Genomic DNA, 21,575 nt, shown 5'->3' with positions numbered 1-21,575 from the left:
GGGTTGATGCTGGCTTTGGTAGAGCAGTACTGCAACCCACTAGGCTGTGAACTCCAAGCCCACCTCCGAGGATACTGCTTGTGAGTCACCTAGAATGGAATCGACATGAGCAAGCACTCGAAGAAGAAAAATGGTTACCGACCTTTCATAACTGTTGTTCTTTGAGATGTGTTGCTCATGTCGATTCCATTGCCCGCCCTCCTGCCCCTCCGTCGGAGTTGCCGGCAAAAAGGAACTGAAGAACTGGCATAGGGTCGGCAGGGCCTAATATACCCATGCATGCGCACATCTCCTACAAATACCTTCACCCTTTTCCCCATGCTGCCACTTGGGTGGGGAAAGACTCCCTGTCAAAATTCGTAAAGGCACCCCCTTATTCTCCTTCAGGATCCTCCTTAAAACCGTGATGTATACAGAAAACTGCCATCTGAGAATGGCAAAGCAGGTGGGAAATTGCGATTAATGCTACTAACTGGCTACAAATTGTTCAAACAGTTAATCCATGTTAAAACATCCACCATGGGCAGAGACTGTCAGTTACTCTGTGCAGTGTCTAGCACAATGGGGCCCCAACCCTGGCTTGTCTCTGGGCACTACCACAATTCAAATGTTTAATAATCATCAGATCTTTGTTCCTTCATCCTCCCCAACTCATTTGTTTATTTCATCCACCCATTGTGTCTTGTCTTTTTTAGATTTTAAGTCCTTTGGGGTGGCAGATGTATGTTTGTGGCTGAAGCTTCTAGAGCCTACCAAAATATAAATGATTATAAATATAAATGATAATAAAGATACAAAAGTTGGCATGCCAATAAGTTCAAAGCTCATAGGTGCAGGCAGATTCCAGCTGGTCATACAGAGCATTCCTTTCCTCTCAGAGTAGCACTGATTTTTATTTATTTTTTTTACAATCCAGGCTTGAAGTAGATCATTCAGTAACATTAGTAGGAGCTGCTATTCCAGCCTTCTAGAACAGACGGTTTGAACAGAATGACCAAACTAGGTACCTTGAAAAGCAACAATTCAGAATTTTGAGTATCTGATCCACCTCCAGACCATAACACTTCCAGAGCTCCTACCTGGAAAACGGTGCAACTTGCAGATACATGACAACACTGATGTCACTCCTGGAAATACAGTGTATTATTAACAGTCATCTTCTTTGAGAAATGGAACACCTTGGTGTTCATTGTCCCACACACGTGAGCTGAGGTTTCTGGGGTACCCACAGGACGATGGTTGTAATAGTTAAACCATCTTGATTGCATACTGTACCTACAGCAGCAAACTGGTAGAGACATAGACGTGCTCCAGCAGCTCTTGGAGCACTCCTCATCAGTAATCATGTATGTGGCTGGAATAAAGGGCTGTCCATGATGGGCTAGTGTTTTTTTTTTTGGTGATTTGTATGTCAGAGGTAGTATGTTGCTGGGGTTGTTTTCAAAGCATCTTATTTTTTTAGATAAATACCACAGTAAACAATGGCACAAGCCTTCAATTCGTAAATGGGCAGAGTACTATTTAATGCTGTGTTATATACGACCTACAAATATGGCTTGAAAATGTGTTGAGTGCCCAAATGAACAGGAAAAAAGGGGCATTTCAGCACATGTCCTGTGCTTACCAGCCTTTCACTTTTAGCTCTGAAGTAGAGGCGTGGTGATAGTGAGATACTGCAGCATGTCCCCCAGGTGGTGATGTTACACCCGGTAGGAAAGGGCATTCTAGCTAGCCTAGCTAGCCTATTTGGGTGATGGAAGTCTGGTTTGTTTTCCAATACTGTACACTAGGGGCATTTGAAGTATATTATACAGGGTATAAAATAATACTGTTAACCTTTGCTGTATGGGAAATAAAATGATTGACCGGTAGAGAACAGGTTCCAACACTCTTGGGCTCTAGTATACTGAAATGTCACACTAGCAGGATTTAGTCATTACATGGGAAAGGTGCTTCACTTCATTGACCTGCCAAAAAAAGTAAGAATTAGAAAAATGTTGCTATGTGTCTTATCTTGTTTGAGGCATCCAGCCCAACAACTTTCATGGCTCAATTCTGTTCCTGTGGAAGTCAGTGGAAAGCGCCCCATTCCCATCATTGACTTTAATGGGAGAAGGATTTGAACCTTAAAATTGTAGCAAATAATTATTCCTATCCTCTGAGGTCCTGAGTCCCTCCTGTGAGGTACAGAGTAGCCTCAACTCCCATAGATTTAAAGGAGTATTTAGGGCACTCAGCACTTCCAAGGATTGGCCCAATAACTGCACTTTCGCTTGTCACTTTGACATTTTTCTTTCTTGCTTTTTTATTGGAAAAATAGGGGAAATATATCTGATATTTTCAAGTGTAATATCCCCTTTTTCTGATTGCATCCTCTTGAGGGTCTGTAATTGAGAGGGAAAGGACAAGTTTGTGAAATGCAGAAGCCTAAACCCAACATAGGTCGATGGTGAAAACCTTGTGTAATCTGTGTCTTAATTTTAAATAGACCAAAGCCTAAATTGTAGTGTAGTGGCCTTCTTTTAAAAGGATAAAATCATCAAAAAGTCCAATAATATTTTTATTTCTTTACAGATAATCCTGAAATAATCAGCAGGAATGGAATGGAATGTCAAGAGACCTCATTGAGAATGGCAAAACATTGTTATTGTACATACTATCCTGTCTCCTCCTCTCTAGAATTGCCACAACCTGCATGCTAAGTAAAGATTTTGTTCTTATGGACAGATCAGAAATTCTAAAAAGCTAGTGCTGCTGTATTATATATGAATATTACATATGGTATGCTTAATATATTCCAACCTAAAATAGTTAACTACCTGATACCAGCTGTGATGTTTCAAGTCATAAAGGGTAACATTTTACTTTTAAAGATTTTATAAACACAGTTTACTTCATAGGAATATTTATTATCTCCATAACTATAGGTAATGCAAATGGCCCCATTAATTTAGTATCATAAGATTCACAATTTTATGAATCTTTCAAGCTTAGCAATAATTAATTTACATTGGCTAAAATATATCCCAGTTGCAGGTTTGATTTTTAACCCTAATTATTGTTATTGTAACTGAGCAGAAAAACCAGAAGTCCTATGTTTACTACCCTAGTCACCTGACTCCAATACAAAGAAAGGAAGTGAAACAAAACCCAGTACCCTGCTCATCACCCTGTAAATCTAAAATTTTAAATAGTAAATCCAACGTAAAGCACAAATTCTTTAGATACACATAAGCTGATATTTGACTTGTATAGAGAAGCTGCATTGAATCATGGGACAGCAGAAAAAAATTAAAACTTTGCACGGTATGAACTTCATACCCCCAAACAACAGAGTCTTGAAAATATTATTTTACGAGTATATTTATAACGTTTTTAAAAGAGACTTTGCAGAAGTGCCTAAATTTTGCCACATCAGACTTGAAGGAAGTGAGGCTGATGCCAACAATCTAATCCACAATAAGTGACTAATCTTTTAAACTCTCAGTCAGGTTACCTAAAAGAACCAAGTTGCTGTTGAGGTCACTTCTATCAAGAGTAACAACAACAAAAAGGCTGTAGGTGAGGAGATTTGTAAGATATCCTAATTTAACTAAAATTGAGTTCAGTCACTGAAAACCTGATAAGTGACTTTAATCTAGATTATTAACTAAACATTAAAAATGTAGGGAGAGTTTCAGTTTAATAAATCATTACAGTTCTTGCATTTTTTAAAATTGGATTAAAGGGTTGTAACCGGATTACAGCATGGAGGGGGGAAAAAACTAGTTATTTTAACCTTTTTCTTTAAAAACATATTTTATGTCACAGAAATATGAAGATATCTTTAATACAACTATATACATATTATATATATACATACATACATATATATGGATGAAACAGATTTTAATGTTTACTTTTTTAAATACATTGTTGATTTACAAGGTAATTACATATGTACAATTAAAATTTCATTTAGGTTTGGTTTAAGATTTGTTTCCAGCACTACTGTACCAAATATTTCATATTTTACATTTTGTATGTTGCACACGTCACAAATACATAGTTTTTAAATTATTGTTTAAAAATGAAAACAGCTGTTATAAGTGAATATTATGTATAATTGTTGGCAACATCAGTTTTCTATGTGGACATAGTTTGTGATTGCAGTATTTTAACCTTTTCAGATTGATTGTAAACTATTTTAAACTTTGGCAGCACTGCCTTTTCTGAAAGGCACTAGAGGCACTAACGGTATGATTAGTTGTCTAGGAAATTATTTTCCGTTCTAAATTTTGTTTGTCAAATGTCTAATTGCTGTCTATTTATATTAAAGCAGTAGATCTGATCACCCGAAAGAGAGAAAAAAAAATCACAATCTGATTGTAAAATTAACATAGTGGTTGTAATGTTGCATTTGTTTTATTATGTGGAAAAAAATGTATCTTAACTCCTGTTACTTTAGCAGTTAAGGTATCACCATTATGTACTATTGAAACACTAATATTTGTAGACTTTCTCAGTCATTATAACTAGGTAGTTGACATTGCAACTTGCCTATATCTGTCAAAGTTGTTTTTATTTGTTTTTAATAATAGTTCATTTAGACATTTTGGTAGCTTATTGTACAAGACTAAATGGTAAATTATCCAGATTGTTTAAATATTTTATGTAGAGGACTGTTTAAAACATTGTTTTGTGCAAACTTTTTATGTTTCATGATAATTATTCTATAGTTTTTTACAATTACTTCAGTACTACTATTTTTTGCCCATTCGTGACAAAGCTTCAGATACATCAGGTCTTGCATTCAGACAAACCTACAAAACAAAAGAGAAAATGTATTTTTAATACGAGATCCACTTTCCAACTTTATAACTTTGTGATATTCCTAAAAACTGTACAAGAACAGATCTGTGCTAACATAAGGAGGCAATTACACAGATGTGCAAATAAATGTTCAACAGATTCTGCATTTTATTTATTAACAAATAATTTTTAGAACAATTACAAATTTGGGAAGATCTAAAACTATTTTTCTGTATAAATATTATTTGCCAAAACTTTTTATATATTTTAAAAAGAAACTATAATGATGATGAGTAAACATTAAATGCTTTATTTAATTAAAATAAATAAGTAAACTCCCCAGAAAGAACCATGAGATGGGCCAACATTGAGATAGTAAATACTATAGCTGAGACGTGATTTCAAGTTACTTGAGATGTCTCAGTATTTATTTTCTATAAATGAAACAGCACTTCACCAAAATACCTTATCATTTGCCTCTTTCATACAAAATGTAATTGACTGCACTTATACTGAATATTTCAATAACAGTTAAAGAAATCCCTTCTTTCATGCCTTTCACTGTAACCATTAGCAATCTGTTAAATATCCATTATATTTTTGTTGTAACATTAAATTCATTCACCCAATGTGCAACCGCTCAAATAAAAAGAAGCATTTTAAAATGATTGCAGCAGCACAGCATTCTTTCATTGTTGTAACGTTGAGAAGAGCAACTAGTACAACAAGTAAAGAGAGCCAAAAATCAAAAGAAGATGAGCATGGTATTTTTTAAAACCATTGTTTGATTGTGGCAAGTAACAGAGATGAAATATCCTAAAATGAAATGATCTGGCTCAGGATGAGCAAACATGACTTGCAGGGGGATGGAATTCTCCTTTTTTCCTCCTTCCCCCTAGTCAGCCGGAGCTATTACAGCAGCATCCACAACTGCTGTGCACATCATCTCTCAGAGGGAATTTGCATAGTGTATGTATGTAGTTGCAGATCTACTAGCCTTGCCCCAATCCTGAGAATGCCTCTCTCTGCCAGGCGTGGGTTCCCTACCCATCAGTTCCACTGCACTGAGGCTTGGATCCACAAAGGTATTTGAGCACCTAACCCCCAGACTTAGGCACCTAAGTCACATTTTAGGCATGACTGCATTCCAGAAAACCCCATCTGGCTCGACTGCCACATAACCATGTAGGTTCAAAAATGCACTCCTAAGGTTTTGCATTAGAAGTTGGTTAGGTGTTCTGTTTCTGCCTCTGGGCATGCACACTGCTGTCTCCCTCTAAGCCCCAAAGCAATTCACAAACCAGGGGAAGATAGACTATCTTATCTTGTCTTGCCAAGGGACCCAATCCAACAGGTGTGCTCAGAGGCCACCCAACTCCACACACAAAACAGCTGGGGGTGGGGGAAATAACCTCCTTTATAACCTTTAGCCCAGAGCTTAAGGTACTAACCTGGCTTGTGGGAGACCCTGGAACAAGTCCTTCCTCCACCTGATGAGGAGAAGGGATTTGAAGAGGGGTCTGCTGCCTCTCAGGTGGTTGTTGTAACCACTCGGCTATATATTGTCTCATTCTCTCACTGGCCTAATTAATATTTAATTATTATATTATTTAATTGAAGTGGAACAACTTCAACAGGAATGACAGCAGGCGCACCACATCGGAATATTCCACAGCCCAGTGGTTAGAGCACTCAGCTGAGAGGTGGTAGATTCCTGTGCAAATCCCATCTTGTCAGGCAGAGGGGGTCACCCACATCCCACGTGAGTACCCTATCCACTGGGTTAAAGGCTATAAGGGACCTCCTCCTCACCCCAGCCTCTGAGCTAAGTTTTATAAAGGAGGTCCTTCCCAACACCCACTCCCCTGCTGCTTTGGGCGGAGTTAGGTGTTTGTCTAGTTCATTCTCACCAGAAACAACTTAGCCATCTAAGTCACCTGACTTCAGGAGAGGGGTTCCTGTCTGTGGATCACCAGTAGAGATAGCACCTCCCTGTCACCTGGACTTAGGTGCCTATCTCCGAGAGGGGCGGAGTTTAGGACACACCCTTTTTTTCGCATAGCCCATTGGCTAGCTTAGGCAGCTCCCCGCCTAGCATGCTGGCTTTGTGGATTGTGTTCGGAGGTGCCCGTCTTTCCCCATTCATTGTACAGGAGCCGAGGGGCCTAGCTCAGGCTTTGTGGACTACGTTGTTGCAGTGATTTTCTAGGTGCCTAAAAGGTATGTACTGCAACAGCGAGCATTGCACCACCTAAATCCCTTTGTGGATCTGGGCTTGAGGGCCTTCCAGGGGTTTACCTCTACCAGAACAATTACTTTATGCCACTTCTGTCAGTATACACACTGTTGTGTACAATGACACAATTGTCATCTGTGCAATGTAGCTCACAGATGTATTGAAAAAATGATAGTTACACATTATGTGGCCTTTTTCCTACATAGATCTCTCAGCCTTTTATAAAAGTGAGTAAACATGAGTGTATCTGCATTTTCCCAAAGGGGGAAGCAGAGTCTTATAGAGATAATTTGCCCAAGGCCTGAGATTACACAGCAATCGAATGATAGAGCAGGGATTAAAATTCCTGGTTCACAGTCCCATGATCTGTTTACAAGACCATGCTGACATATGAATCTTCAGTAGCAGGGCAGAACCCATTGCATTCAGTGTAGAGAGAAACAAACTTGCTTAGGGACAGGCTTATTCTTCATTCAAAAAGAGCAGAAATAAATAAAGGCCTGTCACTCCTTTTGTCAGAATCCAAGGATTGGCATGAAGGCTTCTGACCCCCTAGAATGGTCACTCTTGGTCAGGATGAATGAGGAGTGCTGGCCAGGCAGCGTGAGGAAGCGCACACAGCAAGTGCAGTGCCAGTTCCATTGCAAATAAAACTTTGTTCTCTAGGGTTGTCAATTTTACACCTTTTGTGAACACTGCATTCACTTGTTAAATGGCTATCAAAAGAAATAAAACCCCGCAGGGCAAGGAGCGTTTGTACCATCACCAATGAGAGCTAGTTAGAGAGGAACCCGATGTCTCAGTGATTCTGGAAAAACACCAGGCGAGCCTGTCCAATGGCAGGTGTTTCAAGCTCAATGCTTGTCAAGGAAGAGTGTGTTTGGGTAAGGGGAGGAATGGAAGGGCAGAGGCCTGCTAGGGACATAGTAAAGAGAAAGGCATGAAGATGATTTCAGAATTGATTAATTGAATTACTAAAACGTCTCAGCTTCACCTGGTTCTATTTACACTTTCACACGAGACCCCATCCTGCTGTAAGTATTTGGACAGCTGACTGCTGCCAAGAAGGCTCAGGAAATGTTGGTGTTGATTTTAATTTTTAAAAAACCTTATTTTCATATTTCAATATTTATGCCTGTATCTGTAATTTTCACTCCATGCATCTGAAAAAGTGGGGTTTTTAACCCACGAAAGCTTATGCCCAAATAAATCTGTTAGTCTTCAAGGTGCTACCGGATTCCTCATTGTTTTTGTGGATACAGACTAACATGGCTACCTCCTGATACTTGGCGCCTTATTTTCATGTCAGTTAAGAAGGGCTTCTCGCTCCCATGCCTTCTGAACTTCCTCTCTTGTGCTGAGCTTAACTCTATAGCCAAGTTCTGTGTTTTGACTAGTAAACCTACCTTACCTCAGATAATTGTGGGGTTTCAAAAATGAAACAAAGCACTTTAAAGAGATGAGGAGTCATAATTATTAGGTATTTCCACCAAGTTTCACCCAAGGCAAAAGGTAACCCAGTGTTGTTTATGACCACTGTAGTGTGCAGAGGGTTGAATTAGTCTTCTGCTGAAGATATTTCCTTGTTTAAACTCAACGGATTTTTGAAAATGCCTCCATCTTTTTGGTATCAGGTTATTTGCATAGTATGCTCCTTGTTTCCTTTGAAAAGCCTCTTTTCTGGGTCTATGATTTCCTTTTCAAATGCCATGTTAAGATTACATTTTTGGCTGTGACTTTTTTTTAATGGTTCAACATTATTTGTATTGCTTTTGTTAGAAGGTACATTCTGGAATATACTATCAAAGTGATTAAAATTTCTGGTAAACAGAATGGTGGGGGTTAATCTGATAAAGATTAACATGGAATTCATAGCTGTGTTATCTTTCAGTGGATACTAACATTAATTTGAAATGTTATAAGAAAATGTTTCCTACGTCAAAGAAAAGAGAAATAAAAATGTTTTGAAATGTGAAAGGAAGATGAGTGGCATGAAACTGAGAAAGGAAAGGTTAAAAGCAAGAAAGGACTGTTTGTGCCATGTTGTGTAGTTGTGATATTTCCACCAAAGGTGCTTGAAGAATTATGTAGATACTAGTGAATACATTGTTTTATAAAAATGAACATAGTGGGTTACAATGGCCTTTCACCTCTGAAGAGCTGAGTTCAAATCCTAGTTTCAGGTGCAAATAAATTTAGTGAGGCTTTTCCTAGTCTTAGTCCACACCACAAACCAGTACAGTTTAGCCTGAATGATAATAGAGTCACAGGATCAAAATAGCACAAGGTCACCAGATACCCTTGTGATGCAAGGGTGATATAGATAGGTCAGGATTCACATACATTTGAGGAACTAGGTGGGGGGATGGGCTGAACTTGAGCCAAGCCAAAGCTAGTTCTGTACTTTCATTAGCAATACATTTGCTTACATTTCATGGAAGGGTGTGGCAGGGAAGCAGAGGTGTTTTCTTCTCCTTTGTATGAAAACAGTTACTCATCTGAGAGCAAATGGACTTTTCAATAGGTGTCAGACATTAGAGTCAGTGAGCCTGGAGTTAGCAGCTAGCAGTGCTATTCAGAACTAATGCCAAGTATCAGGGGGTAGCCGTGTTAGTCTGTATCTACAAAAACAACAAGGAGTCTGTTAGTCTTTAAGGTGCCACCAGACTCCTTGTTGTTTTTATTCAAAACTAATAGATACCACTTTTCAGCTTGAGGCAAATGCAGATGTTTTTTCTCATGAAGAAATTGTTTTGATTTCTAGCACTGTCAGCCACAAGTAACCAGCAATAAAGCCAGAAATTATGATGAATTTTACAGTATTGCCAACCCCAAACATTCAAAAATCCTGAGTTAACACCCCAAAATCATCTGATTGGCTTTAAAACCTCATGACTTTTTTAAAAAATCATGAATGTTGAGTTCTATTTATTTAACATCTGGTTTTTGAATGTTTAGAATACTCAGGTCACATTTTTAAAGCTTTTCTCCCCACCCATGAGGGCCCAAAAACATACTTACAAAACGGAGATCCCCATGCATTCATATGACTCCAACAGGTGGGGCTTAAGAAAAATACCATATATTATGACACTCATGATAAAATATGAAAGTTGGCAACACTGAAATTTTTATAAGGTTTGTTTTCTTTGGGATATTATCTCTCATTCTGACACAGATGGGAAATGCATAGGTGAAGAGGGGATATCAGTACGGTAAGTCTTTGTCAGATAGCACCACCTTGGGGTCTCTCAGGCCTGGTCTTCACATAGTTTTTGTACTGTTATAACTATGTCTGTTAGTGCCGTGATTTTTTTACCAATATAGTTGGTCAACAGGACCCCTAGTGTTGATGCAGTTATACAAGTATAGCTTATTCCCTATTCCATGGGAGTAAGCATGGCGATGTGTGAGCCCCCCCTTCAGGGAGGCTAGCCACCCAGCCCTGACCCTTCTGCTGGAGCCCGCACCCACTGCCCGCCGGAGCCCCCAGCCCTGAGCTACCACACAACTGGAGGAGCGCTGGCCCAACAGCTCCCGGCCGCCCGCTGGCCCCAACCACCTGCTGGCCTCCGGTGGGAGCTGAGGTGCTGCTGGCTTGGAGGAGAGGGCGCAGCATAGGCGGGGCGAGGGCTTGGTTTAGGGGAGGCTTAGCCTCCCCTGGACTATTACATCCACGGCCCATGGGAGTAAGCTATACTGGCACACTTTATACCAATATAACTGCATCCACACAGATTTTGCCGGAAAAGTAATAACCTTCCATTCTGTGCTTCCCTCTTTCTACAAGGGCCCAGTCCAACTCCCATTGAAGCCAGTGGGAATCGTTCTAGTGGCTTCAACGGAAGTTGGATCAGACGAATACTATTCACATCCTACTTAGTCCAACTTTCAGTTGCTGTGTTCTTCTGGGGACGTGTGCTATGAAAAACCCATCCTGATTATCAGCTTTTTTTTTATTTTTGTAACGTTTTCATTGGATGGTGCAGTTTTATTGCTTTTATGATCCAGGAGCATATTGCAACCCTTTCACCATCACTGGTATTATTTAAAGTATGCCTGTCCCTTAGTCCTATACTGTTTGTACTTGTGCAAACACGCTCCACTCACCGCATAAAGGACCTGGACCTGATTTGCAAGCAAACTATTCTGAAGTAACTAAAACTGCATCCCTTTCAGATTAAAATAAATCCTTTATTAATTGGAAAAACAGAAGAAGAAAAATCATCCTCTCAACCTGTAAGAAACTCCATCTGATCCCATTTTAAGCAACCTTCAAATACTCTTTCAGGCCCTCATATAGGGGAATGAGGGACCCGCCACCGAATTGCTGCCGAAGAGTCCAACATGCCACCCCTTTCCCTTGCCCACCCCAAGCACCTGCTTGCTAAGCTGGTGCCTGGAGCCGGCCCTGTTAAGGGATTAATCAGTTCCACACTACGAGCCATGCCATTCTTGCAGGAACCTTCTTATAGGCTTATACTGTCCTATCTGAGGGATCACTTCCTGTAAGGCTATCCAGACTATCTGCAGTTTCACAACAAAAAAATATAGCACCTTTCAGCATTTCCGTATAGATTAGTTAGAAATATTACCTTGCGTTGCTCATACGCAATTGCACACGAATGGTGGGGTGGAGTGGGGTGGGAATATGGTATGGGCATTTTAATTAAAATGTTACTTTAATCTAGCTCACTTATGGGGGTTCATGTGTTCCTAGAAAAGGCAACAAGTTCGAGTAGCTGCTGGACAGGCTGGTGTGGGCAGTATTTTGTGATCCTGGACAAGGGGAATATACCAGGTGAAAGTCTGTCTCAGACTGCCTAAAGATTCATGGTGGTCAAATAATGGAAACAAATATCTGCATATAATTATTTAGTGAAAAAGTTGACAACTTTCACAGTGAATATTATTCACAACAAATTGTTCAGTTACATCTCTTGTGGATCATGGGAAAGCTGAAGAGAGAAGGTTGCAGAGTGGGCCAGGAACCATTAAACAGGCGCTAGTGGTGAAACCTAAAAGAATGACATATTGATTCTCTTCCAGGTTTCCTCCCACCCTCTGTATCTTATCTTTACCCCCATGTGACTAGTCTGTTTCCTACTGGTGAGAAGAACTATTTTCTGTGTGAGAGACACAAAACAAAAGCCGCCACATTGTGTTTTGTACTAAAATATGAACAATCCTCCAGGGATCTGAGATAGGTCCAAGAACAAAAATTTTGTGACCTGCCTACAAGCTATGGTGAAGACAGCGGATGTGTTTCTTTTTCAGAGTAATTATCAGTGGAACTGCTTTCAAATCCAAGTTTCCTGTGGAATATAATTATGCCTGTTTAAATAAAGGACTCTGTCAGAGCTCTTCAGCAGCACCTCTTTGTACAAAGCAAGAGCTGTTTCTTCTTAACACAGCACTCTTTCTACCCTTCCCAGAACATTACCCTTCGTATCAAATATTGGGCAGCCAAAATGTCTAAAATCAAAGATCATTTTACATTCAACTGAATTATTGAAATTTGAAAATGTTGCGATGAAGGGAATTTACTTTACTTTTTTATTATTGTTACTATTGCAAGCATCACAAATCCTTCAAGAGAAGCAGCCAGTTCTTTCTTCCTTCCTTCCTTCCTTCCTCCCTATTTTAAGAGGCTTCCTTATAGGTAGTTGGGACTGGATTGTTGCTCCAGGAGTACAGTGTTAGGGCCAGTTTGGAATATGACTGGTAGGGGAGTGGGCAAAGAAAAAAAAACGGGCTTTATACTATGATTTGATGTTTGCAGAATTTGGGCTCCGCCTGATCAGTGATGGAACATGTTTGATACATGGGAGACCTCAACCAAGAATACCCTGACACTGGCTCTCTTAAGGTTGAACCTTGAGTCCATCAGTCATAATATTCACATGGAACAGAACTGCTGCAGAGAAAGACAGAGGCTGGCAATCTTTGAGCGCAACCAGGATCGTGACCTTTCTCTAGGACTGGACCGGCAGCTAGCGTACATTGTAGAGCCATGGTGTTGTGTGTTCTCAGTTTGCTTCACTTAGTGGTCTGGTTACTGTATGTTGAACCAGTTGTTGTTTTTGACTGGCCTGGCTAGAATGATTTGCAGTAATCAAGCTTTGAGGTGATAAAAGCATAGATTATTGTATCTAAGGTGAAAGGAATGGACATAGTCTCGGGACCAGTTAAAGATGGAACCACTGCTTTTATCTGGTCATCCACAAATTAGGAAGGAGATTTTTTTCAGGACCCTGAAATTGCAGACCACCAAGTCAGATGGTGGGGAGACACCCTCAGTACAGGATGAGGTAATGTTTCCTGCTAGTTCCTCCTGTTGCTTATCTCTTCCCTTCACCATCACCTCTGTCCTATTTAGATTGAGTATGAGCCAGCTGTTTCTCATCCAGAGCCATATTTACCTCCTTGGGACAGCAGGTTTGGGTTGAGGGTGGCCTCTGATGTCTAAACCTTCTGAAGTGATAGTAGCTTATTCCTAGATGGATGCAATCTCACAACTAACCAATTTACTAAACAAATTGGTTCCACTAGAGGTTTCCTTGCGGAATTGGGAACAACAGGAGGAGTCCAAAAGAGAGGTTTTGGTCTCTAGGAGGCAAAACTGGGGAGATACTCTTTTCCCAACTGGCCCAGCCAATCCCCATGGCAGAAACCAAGGAAGCTGAGGCTGGGGAGGGGGGGCAAGTTAAGAACTGGCATAGTGTCCAGAGCCAGTCTCTGCAGGGAGACAGGGAACATGCAGCTCTTGGCCAGCTCAAAGGGATGTATTATGGTGATTGGCAGAAACTGTGATGGAGTTTAGGGGGTGTAAGACAGAGAGAGAAGCAGGGAAAAGGAGCAAGGAAGGAGATACAGCTCAGGCTATGGGGGAAATGTTACAGGGGTGCACTAAAGGGGTCTGGAACACAGAAGCTGGCTTTTAGAGGTTCACTATACTCTAATGGTGAAGGCATTTTCTGCTCTAGGTCATATGTAGGTTCTAAGCCAGTTAGTACAAAAGGCCTAGTTTTTAAAGAAGGATTTCCATGAATTCAAATGTTTTAATTCTTGATCTTTTTCATTGTTCACAATCATAGCTGCTGTCAAACAGCAGAGACTCTTTATGAGATTTCAAAAAAAAGAAAATTCAAGACCTCCTAATGATCTAGAACAATGTATTCAGAAGTTATTTAAAGTATACATTAGTCATGTCCCTTGAATTCCACAGCACTTCCATGCAAGAACATTGTGTGACCAATTTTAACATATTTTGCAGCTGTGATAATGTGTTTGGGCCTGCAGTTCTGAACCTGCAAAATACACTTAAGCTGAAAATTTCTCAGAGCCTTGCTGTTCTGCAGAATGTGTCATTGACAAAAACCAGAAGGGTCAGCCTAAGTACTGCCTGCCCACCTGCCTCTCCAAACTTAATGGATATAGAAACACACTCAAGTGGAAAATGTCTGTCCCTCTCTTAGAAGGCAATATTTTCATTAATGCAAACATAACTTTTAATATCCACTTTCACAACATTTTAATCATTATGAGCACACTATGTAGAGAATTTAGCAATGAGAAATGGGAAGTAGACTGTGATGTTAGGTCATATAGTTCACCTCCCTGTCAATACAGGTTTGTGCTATAGTCTTCCTTAAGTAGTAAATGAGCTAACGTCACTGGCTTGATGTATTTTTTTTTTTAACCTCTGATGTCACAGTGCCCTCAACAATCATCCTTCGAGGTGCTTTTCCCCAGGTAAAATAGCTTTTGTTAAAATTCAAGCCCCATCGTTCCCCTCCTGTTTTGCATTGGGAAAATAGCCTGAGCCCATGAATTGAAGCAGGGACAGGGGCAGGGTTGCAAAAGGGGAGAGTGTGGCCTCCACAGTATGCTACCCTATCTTCTGACTACATGGAATTCTTTTTGCTGATATTCTGGGGGGTTTAGGTCCACCAGTTTGAAGAGGGCAGGAGCCATCCATGTTCTCCCATATTCTCCTTACAAAACTGTGGGACAAAGCACTGCAGATCAGAATCAGCAGAGGTTTATACTGCTACTTCTTCCACACTTGGAAACCCACTTACACAGCATATGGGCACAGCTGGCAGTTGCGGGATCCCTTACTAGCATAGCGCCTGCAGGAGCCAAGCTGTCCAAAGAAAGGTAGGAATCAGTGGGGACAGGGACCTGGACAGAGGCCCGAGGTCTCTGAGAAGATCATATACATGAATCACTCCCACGTGTACTTCTTTCTAAGTCCTTGCACTTATTCACAGACATTAAGGCCAGAAGGGATCATCATGATCATCTAGTTCAGTGATACTCAGACCTCAGTAGTTCAGGAGCCAAATTAGTGATCAGCATTACCCAAAAGAGCCACAGTAATGTGAGTTCATTGTTACATTTACTATAGTGGTAGATAGTCATATTTAAACAGTATGACGGGGAAATATTTAGTTTGTGTTATATATATACACACACACACACACACACACACACACAGCAAAATGATTGACCAAGTATTATTATTTTATCAACTACAATTGGTCAATAACATAGTAAAAGCATCCTGATTGGTTAATAGCTTAGAGTGGTTAATAATTAGATCACACAATGTTTTACTATCATGTGCTGCAAAGAGCCGCAGGAGACACATTGAAGAGCCACTTGCAATTCGCAAGCCTCAGGCTGAGCATCACTGATCTAGTCTGACCTCCTGCACATCGCAGGCCACACAACCTCACCCCATCACTCCTGTAATAGACCCCTAACCTCTGGCTGAGTTACTGAAGTCCTCACATCATGATTTAAAGCATATCTAATCTTCCTTTGCTAGTACAGTTATTGGGAAATACTTTTCACTCTTGGTCATGACTTGGGTTGCAGTCTGTCCTTTGTCTGTTCATGCTCTTCATCTACCCTCTGCCGAAGGGCAGAATATCTAGAGTTGGCAACTAGGCTGAAAGTTTCCATAGATTTTTACCCTCTTCTGTTTTTCCTCATTGCGACACTCCATCTCTTTTCTTGCTCCTCTGTATTTATCTTGACTGTTTCAGTTTGCAGTGTTTCTGGTTGTTTCTGCCATAGGGCACTCTTCCACAGTGACTACAATCAAATCTCTTGCTTCAGGGCTTCAGCCAGTCACCTGCAGGGGTAAGGAAGGATTTTTTTTCTCCAGTGCACAATTGGCCAGATGTATTCGGAGGGATTTCATCTGAAGCATCAGAGACTGGCCACAGCTGGAAACATGACACCAGATGGGGTGGTGTCATGTTCTGGGGTGCAGTTCAGACTGGTGAGAGATTGTGTCACTGCCTGTCCCATATCTCTGAGTGCCTCAAAACACTCTGCTGCTGGAGCTCTCTTGTCTGGACACTCCCAGCCAGCATACGAGCATGCACTGCGTGTCTCTGGGTTAATCAGCTCTGACTCAGCAAATCTCATTCCAGCAGCCTTTTTGTTACACCAGAGCCACACTCTGGCCTCCTGACAAGATGACCCCCAACAACCCTCCATTCCAAAACTATGTACTCTGCAATGTCCTGCCCTCTCCTGGACCACTCAGTGAGATCCTAAGGTTTGTTTGTTCCTTTGCAGATACAATACCCAGCAGCTTGCCACATTAACTGGCGTTAACATTCACTTTAAATCAAACACAGCACTGGGCTGGTTTAGATTAAAAGTAAAACAAGTTCATGAACAAAAGGAGATAGGATTTGAAGTGAGTTGAAGTAAAAAGGATAGGGTTAGACATGGTTACAAGCAAATAAAAGTGAAAAACACTTTCTAGAGGCTAAGAATGAAAACAAGCTACAGACTTTGTTCAAGGTAGTTTCCTTACCAATCTACCTTCCAGCAAGATGGCTGACCACCCCTTTGGTCAGGCTCTCCCACAAAGTCCAAAGTGCTTGGTTCCTTTGTTGTCTTAAGTGACAGATAACTTGGGGTTCTTTGTCCCTCTCTTTTATAGCCCACTGCACCATTGAAATGGATCCTTCTGAAGAGTACCCCCCAAAGTTCTGAAGAAGGTGACATGGAGTGGTTATCTCCTCCCCTTGATGGTCCTGTTTGCCTTCTATGTAAATTGCATTCCCATTGTCTCTTAATGTACGCTGGAAATACCTCAAGGTGGCAGAACCACATTCCTTTGTTGAGGGTGGGTAACTTTAGCCCTATCTGCACACACACACACTGAAAACATAATTTCCAATAAATTTATAATTTTGACTTTGTCCTCCATGTATACACCACACTATACTATTAATAATCAGTATGGTATTGGCTTTCTATTGATATCTCACATTACACCTTTTAGATACAGGTTATAACCACAGTGAGTTGGGGTACACTGAACTGGTCAGGCCATCTGAAACTTACTATCAGATATCAGTGAGCCGCTTGCATTGGAATACTGTTAGGTCACATTGGACCAGTGCTCTGCGATGGTATAGAGAATCTTCTTTCTCTGGCTGGTGTGTTCAGTCACATGCTCAAGGTCAAACTGATCACCTAACTGGGTCTGAGAAGGAGTTTTCCCCTGGGTCAGACTGGCACAGACCTTAGGAGTTTTTGCCTTCCTCTGCAGCATGGGGTACGGATTGTCTGCTGGAAGAATCTGGGAAAATCTCACCCAATTAATTCCTTGCCATTGCAGGGGCCTTGGGCACTGGGGGGCACCCCAGTCTCTCTCCTGTTCTCTGCCAGTGACATACAACATTTAGTCTCCTGAGTAGTGAAATGCTTTAATTTAACTCAACACAGGGATATCTGAGTGAAATGTAATGGCCTATGATATACAGAAGGTCTGGCAAGATGACCTAATGGTCTCTGATGGCCTTAAAATACATGAAACTTCATTTGGTTTGCTCCATTAGTTTCAGTGCCTCTAGCTGTTGCTCAAGTCCCTGGATCTTTCACTTCAGAAGAGGGGAACTGCTGCGGACGTGATACCAATATGGCCCATCTGGATTTTGTTCCGCAAAAAAAACATCGAGAAAATTCCACATTGGCTCACCTTGGTTCTTTCATTATCCATTCAATATCCCAACTGTGTTATTTCTTCATAGGAGTCTCCTCACTTGTTGGGACTAGTCAGTGTCTACAAACTTCAGTCTCTTCCTCCCAGAATTCCCTCTGTCGGCTGATCTTCCCTGTTCTTGGCTCACTGTGTTTCCCAAGTCATAGGTCTTTGTCTGCTTCAGCTCCACCCACTCATTATTATCAACACTGTCTCACTGCTACAGCTATTCATTCAGCCTCCACACAGAGCTTTCAGACAAAAACCCTAAGTACTCACAACTCCCCAGTTGTTACATTATAGCCATGAAATACATTTCTTTTCTTTTAAGTGTTAGGAAAAGTTCCAGACGGCTTGTATAACATTTCATCCATTTAGAGCTGTACTTTGTATTTGTTTCTAAATAAACCCTAAAGGGAAAAAAAGGCTGATTTTTTTTTCTTTTTTGGTGATTAGTACTGCCTCCAGCTCTGCTTGTACAGCTATTAAATCTTGAAGAGGAATTGCTTTGTATTCCTGTTCCACTGCTGTGCACTTTCCATACAGTGTTTGATTTCCACTTGCACTAGGGCCTTTTTCCAAGCAATGTTTGGGTTCATCATTTATATCCTTGAACTTTTTCAATTACTCAGTCATTTGTGTTACATTTTGCCTTTCAGTTGGAATATGTTTGAATTCCAGTTTTTCCTCCCTTCACTCCCACCCAAGGCAACCACCTCATTGTAATTGGGCAATAATGGTCTGATATTGGGAGAATCTTTGATTCCTGCTTTCCCCAGCAGATGTTTTGAAATAAAGAAAAAAATCTCTGTGCAGTACCCATGAGTGAAATGTGTAGTCCCCTTTTTTCCATGCTATGATGTTAATAAGAACAAACTCTCTTCTTACTGGTTTTAACTTTTTAAGGAACCATCATTTTTCTTCCTGTAGCTCCCCTCTTTTTTGATCTTTCCATCTCAATGTTCTAAACCAGATTAAACTCTTTAATGGACTGTTTTGGAAAAACACTCTGAAACGTCTCAACTATCCTCAGTGGGGATGCGGGTGGAGGGCATCCCTTACTTTAGACTCAAATTCGTCTTTGCTCCACCCTCATCTTAAGGACTCTTTATTTTCATTACCGTAAATTATTGACATTGTGAATTTGATGCTAAGATTAGAGATCTTGTTATTTAGGCTAAATTTGTCCCACATCATTTAAAGCTTCTTGTACTATCATTTAGTGTTTTTTCATTCTGAACCATTGTCCCACACTTAGGGAGGCAGTATCATTCAGTAGATAGACACAGGATTATAAATCTGAAGACCTGTGTTCTGTTCCCTGCTCTACCACTGACTCGCTTGACCTTGAGTAAATCACTTAACATTGTTGTGCCTCAGTTTCCCCATCTGAAAATGAAGCTAATGAAAGTTAAGGTACTTTTATGAAGCATTTTGAGCTATACAGTAGTTACAGAGCAATATAAGAGCTGACTACAATCTTCTCTCATTTACTTCATGGAATGGACTTTAAATCAAGGAGAGGCAGATGTGTAAACGAGGGCAGAAATGGACCTTTATTATTATTTATTTGAACATGACCGGTTGAAGGGTACACACACACTCATGTTTGTACAGTTGACCCACAAATTCCAGAGGCCAGACCCTCGGCTGATTATAAACTGATTGTAGATTCACTGAAGACAATAGAGCTATGCCAATTTATACCTGCTGAGGTTCTGGCCCCAGGACTTCCTGTTTGGAGGAAATACTACAACTAAGGATATCTTGGGCCTTTTATTCCCTCCCCCCCAAAAAAACCACACGGTTAAATATAGATTATTTACCCTTCATTGAATGCATGTGTTTGCGTATAGACACATGCACAGGGGGAAGCACCAACAATGCTGGGAAGACAAAGACTTGAACTGAGGAGATTGGTCCTCAGGCTTAAAGGGAATGCCTGTGTATTAAGGACTGTAACCTACCTGCAGTATCTAGTGCAGAGGTTCCCAAACTTATTTGGCCTACCGCCCCCTTTTCAGAAAAAAAATTACTCAGCGCCCCCCTTTTCAGAAAAAAAAATTACTCAGCGCCCCCCTGGAAATCTACCTTCTTTAAGCGAACAAACAGAAAGATGCAGTGACAAATTTGCGTTCTTTTATGTATCTATATTTCTACCTACGTCCTACAATATAGTAAAGAAAGATGTGTTATTAGAATATTGCCCATGACATCAGATATACAGTGGTTTTTGCGTAAGACGGCAAAAGACAACCAAACTAAAATACTAATGAAACTAATAAACTGGGCTTTGTTCTTTGCTCAGCATTAGATATATGTATTTGATATTAAATTGTCAAATATCAAACTAAATTTATCAAGAAATAATTAAAAAAAATAATCAATATGCAATTAAAAATCAGTTAATAGTTTTAATTTAGTTTGCCCTTATTTAAATAATTGTTCCTTATTAACACACGCCTTATTTACCAATTAACACAGATGATTCGATAGATATAAATAAATGTTAATAGTTAACAGTTTTTTTTACGATTTCATTCCCCTGTTTTCGTTAATATTGTAATAAAAAATATGACAAATATATTGACTGTACACTACAAATAGTACTGTACCGACACAAGCCTGCTACCATTTTATTATTAGTAAGCACTAGAGACACAGAAACGTACGGTAGATATGTAAGAAAATGTATAAAAATACTCACGTGTAAATTGCTGTTTTATTGAAACAACAATAATACAATTTGCTTTGTATGTGATCCGTAATCTGTAAAGATCGAAGGTATCAAATATGAATAAAAATTTTTAAATACTTATTGCACTATTGTTAACTGCTTTTTACACAATTCAGAAACAATCTAAATTAGATTTAATACATGTCGCCTATTTATAGTATCGTATTGTAAACAAGTCATTACACACACATATTCCTGCCGATGCATGCTGGACTTCCCGACAATGCGCGACACGCTCGCCTGCCAACACTTGCTTGTTAAGAGCTGTTGGCGGACTTGACACCTGATCAGTTATAATTTGTGAATTTATTTGGAAAATAAAGTAATCACTACAACTTTAACTCTATGTTACACAACAGATGAAACATGTACGAACGGTTTTTCAAAATTTTCTTATATTCTCTTCTTTCTTTATGCTTCCACCACCCCCTTATTTTTATTCAACGCCCCTCAATTGCACCCGAGGCTACTACTGCCCCCCTGGATCGTTTCAGCATCCCCCAGGGAACGTCCCCCACTTTGGGAACCTCTGATCTAGTGGGATAAGAAAAATCGCTTGATCCAAATACCACAGTCTAATAAAGTTTAAGATTGAGATTGCGTTCTTACCTTTTATTTTCTTTGGTAACTGTCTCTGATCTTTTGTGGCTATAATCACTTAAAATCTATCTTTCTGTAGTTAATAAACCTGTTTTATATTTTACCTAAAACAGTGGGTTTTGATTAAAGTGCTTGGGAAATCTCAGCTCAGTTTACAAAGGCTGGTACATGTCCTCTCCACATTGAGGGAGGGT

The 21,575-nt window shown here is 40.2% G+C and overlaps 1 protein-coding gene across 1 annotated transcript in view; it reads left to right on the top strand.

Annotated features, from left to right (window-relative positions):
- MBNL2 (muscleblind like splicing regulator 2) overlaps nucleotides 1-5,435 on the top strand; it is a 139,558-nt gene extending 134,123 nt beyond the window's left edge. Inside the window, exon 7 of the mRNA XM_065410067.1 lies at nucleotides 2,575-5,435. Within this exon, the coding sequence (XP_065266139.1) occupies nucleotides 2,575-2,702 (128 nt within the window). The 3' untranslated portion in view covers nucleotides 2,703-5,435. The remainder of the gene's footprint in view (nucleotides 1-2,574) is intronic.
- The last annotated feature ends 16,140 nt before the right edge of the window (nucleotides 5,436-21,575 follow it).

This window comes from Emys orbicularis, chromosome 1 (genome assembly GCF_028017835.1).
Source record: "Emys orbicularis isolate rEmyOrb1 chromosome 1, rEmyOrb1.hap1, whole genome shotgun sequence".
Lineage (NCBI taxonomy): Eukaryota > Metazoa > Chordata > Testudines > Emydidae > Emys > Emys orbicularis.
Note: the sequence above shows the minus strand (reverse complement) of the source record. Positions and strands in the feature narration are given on the sequence as shown.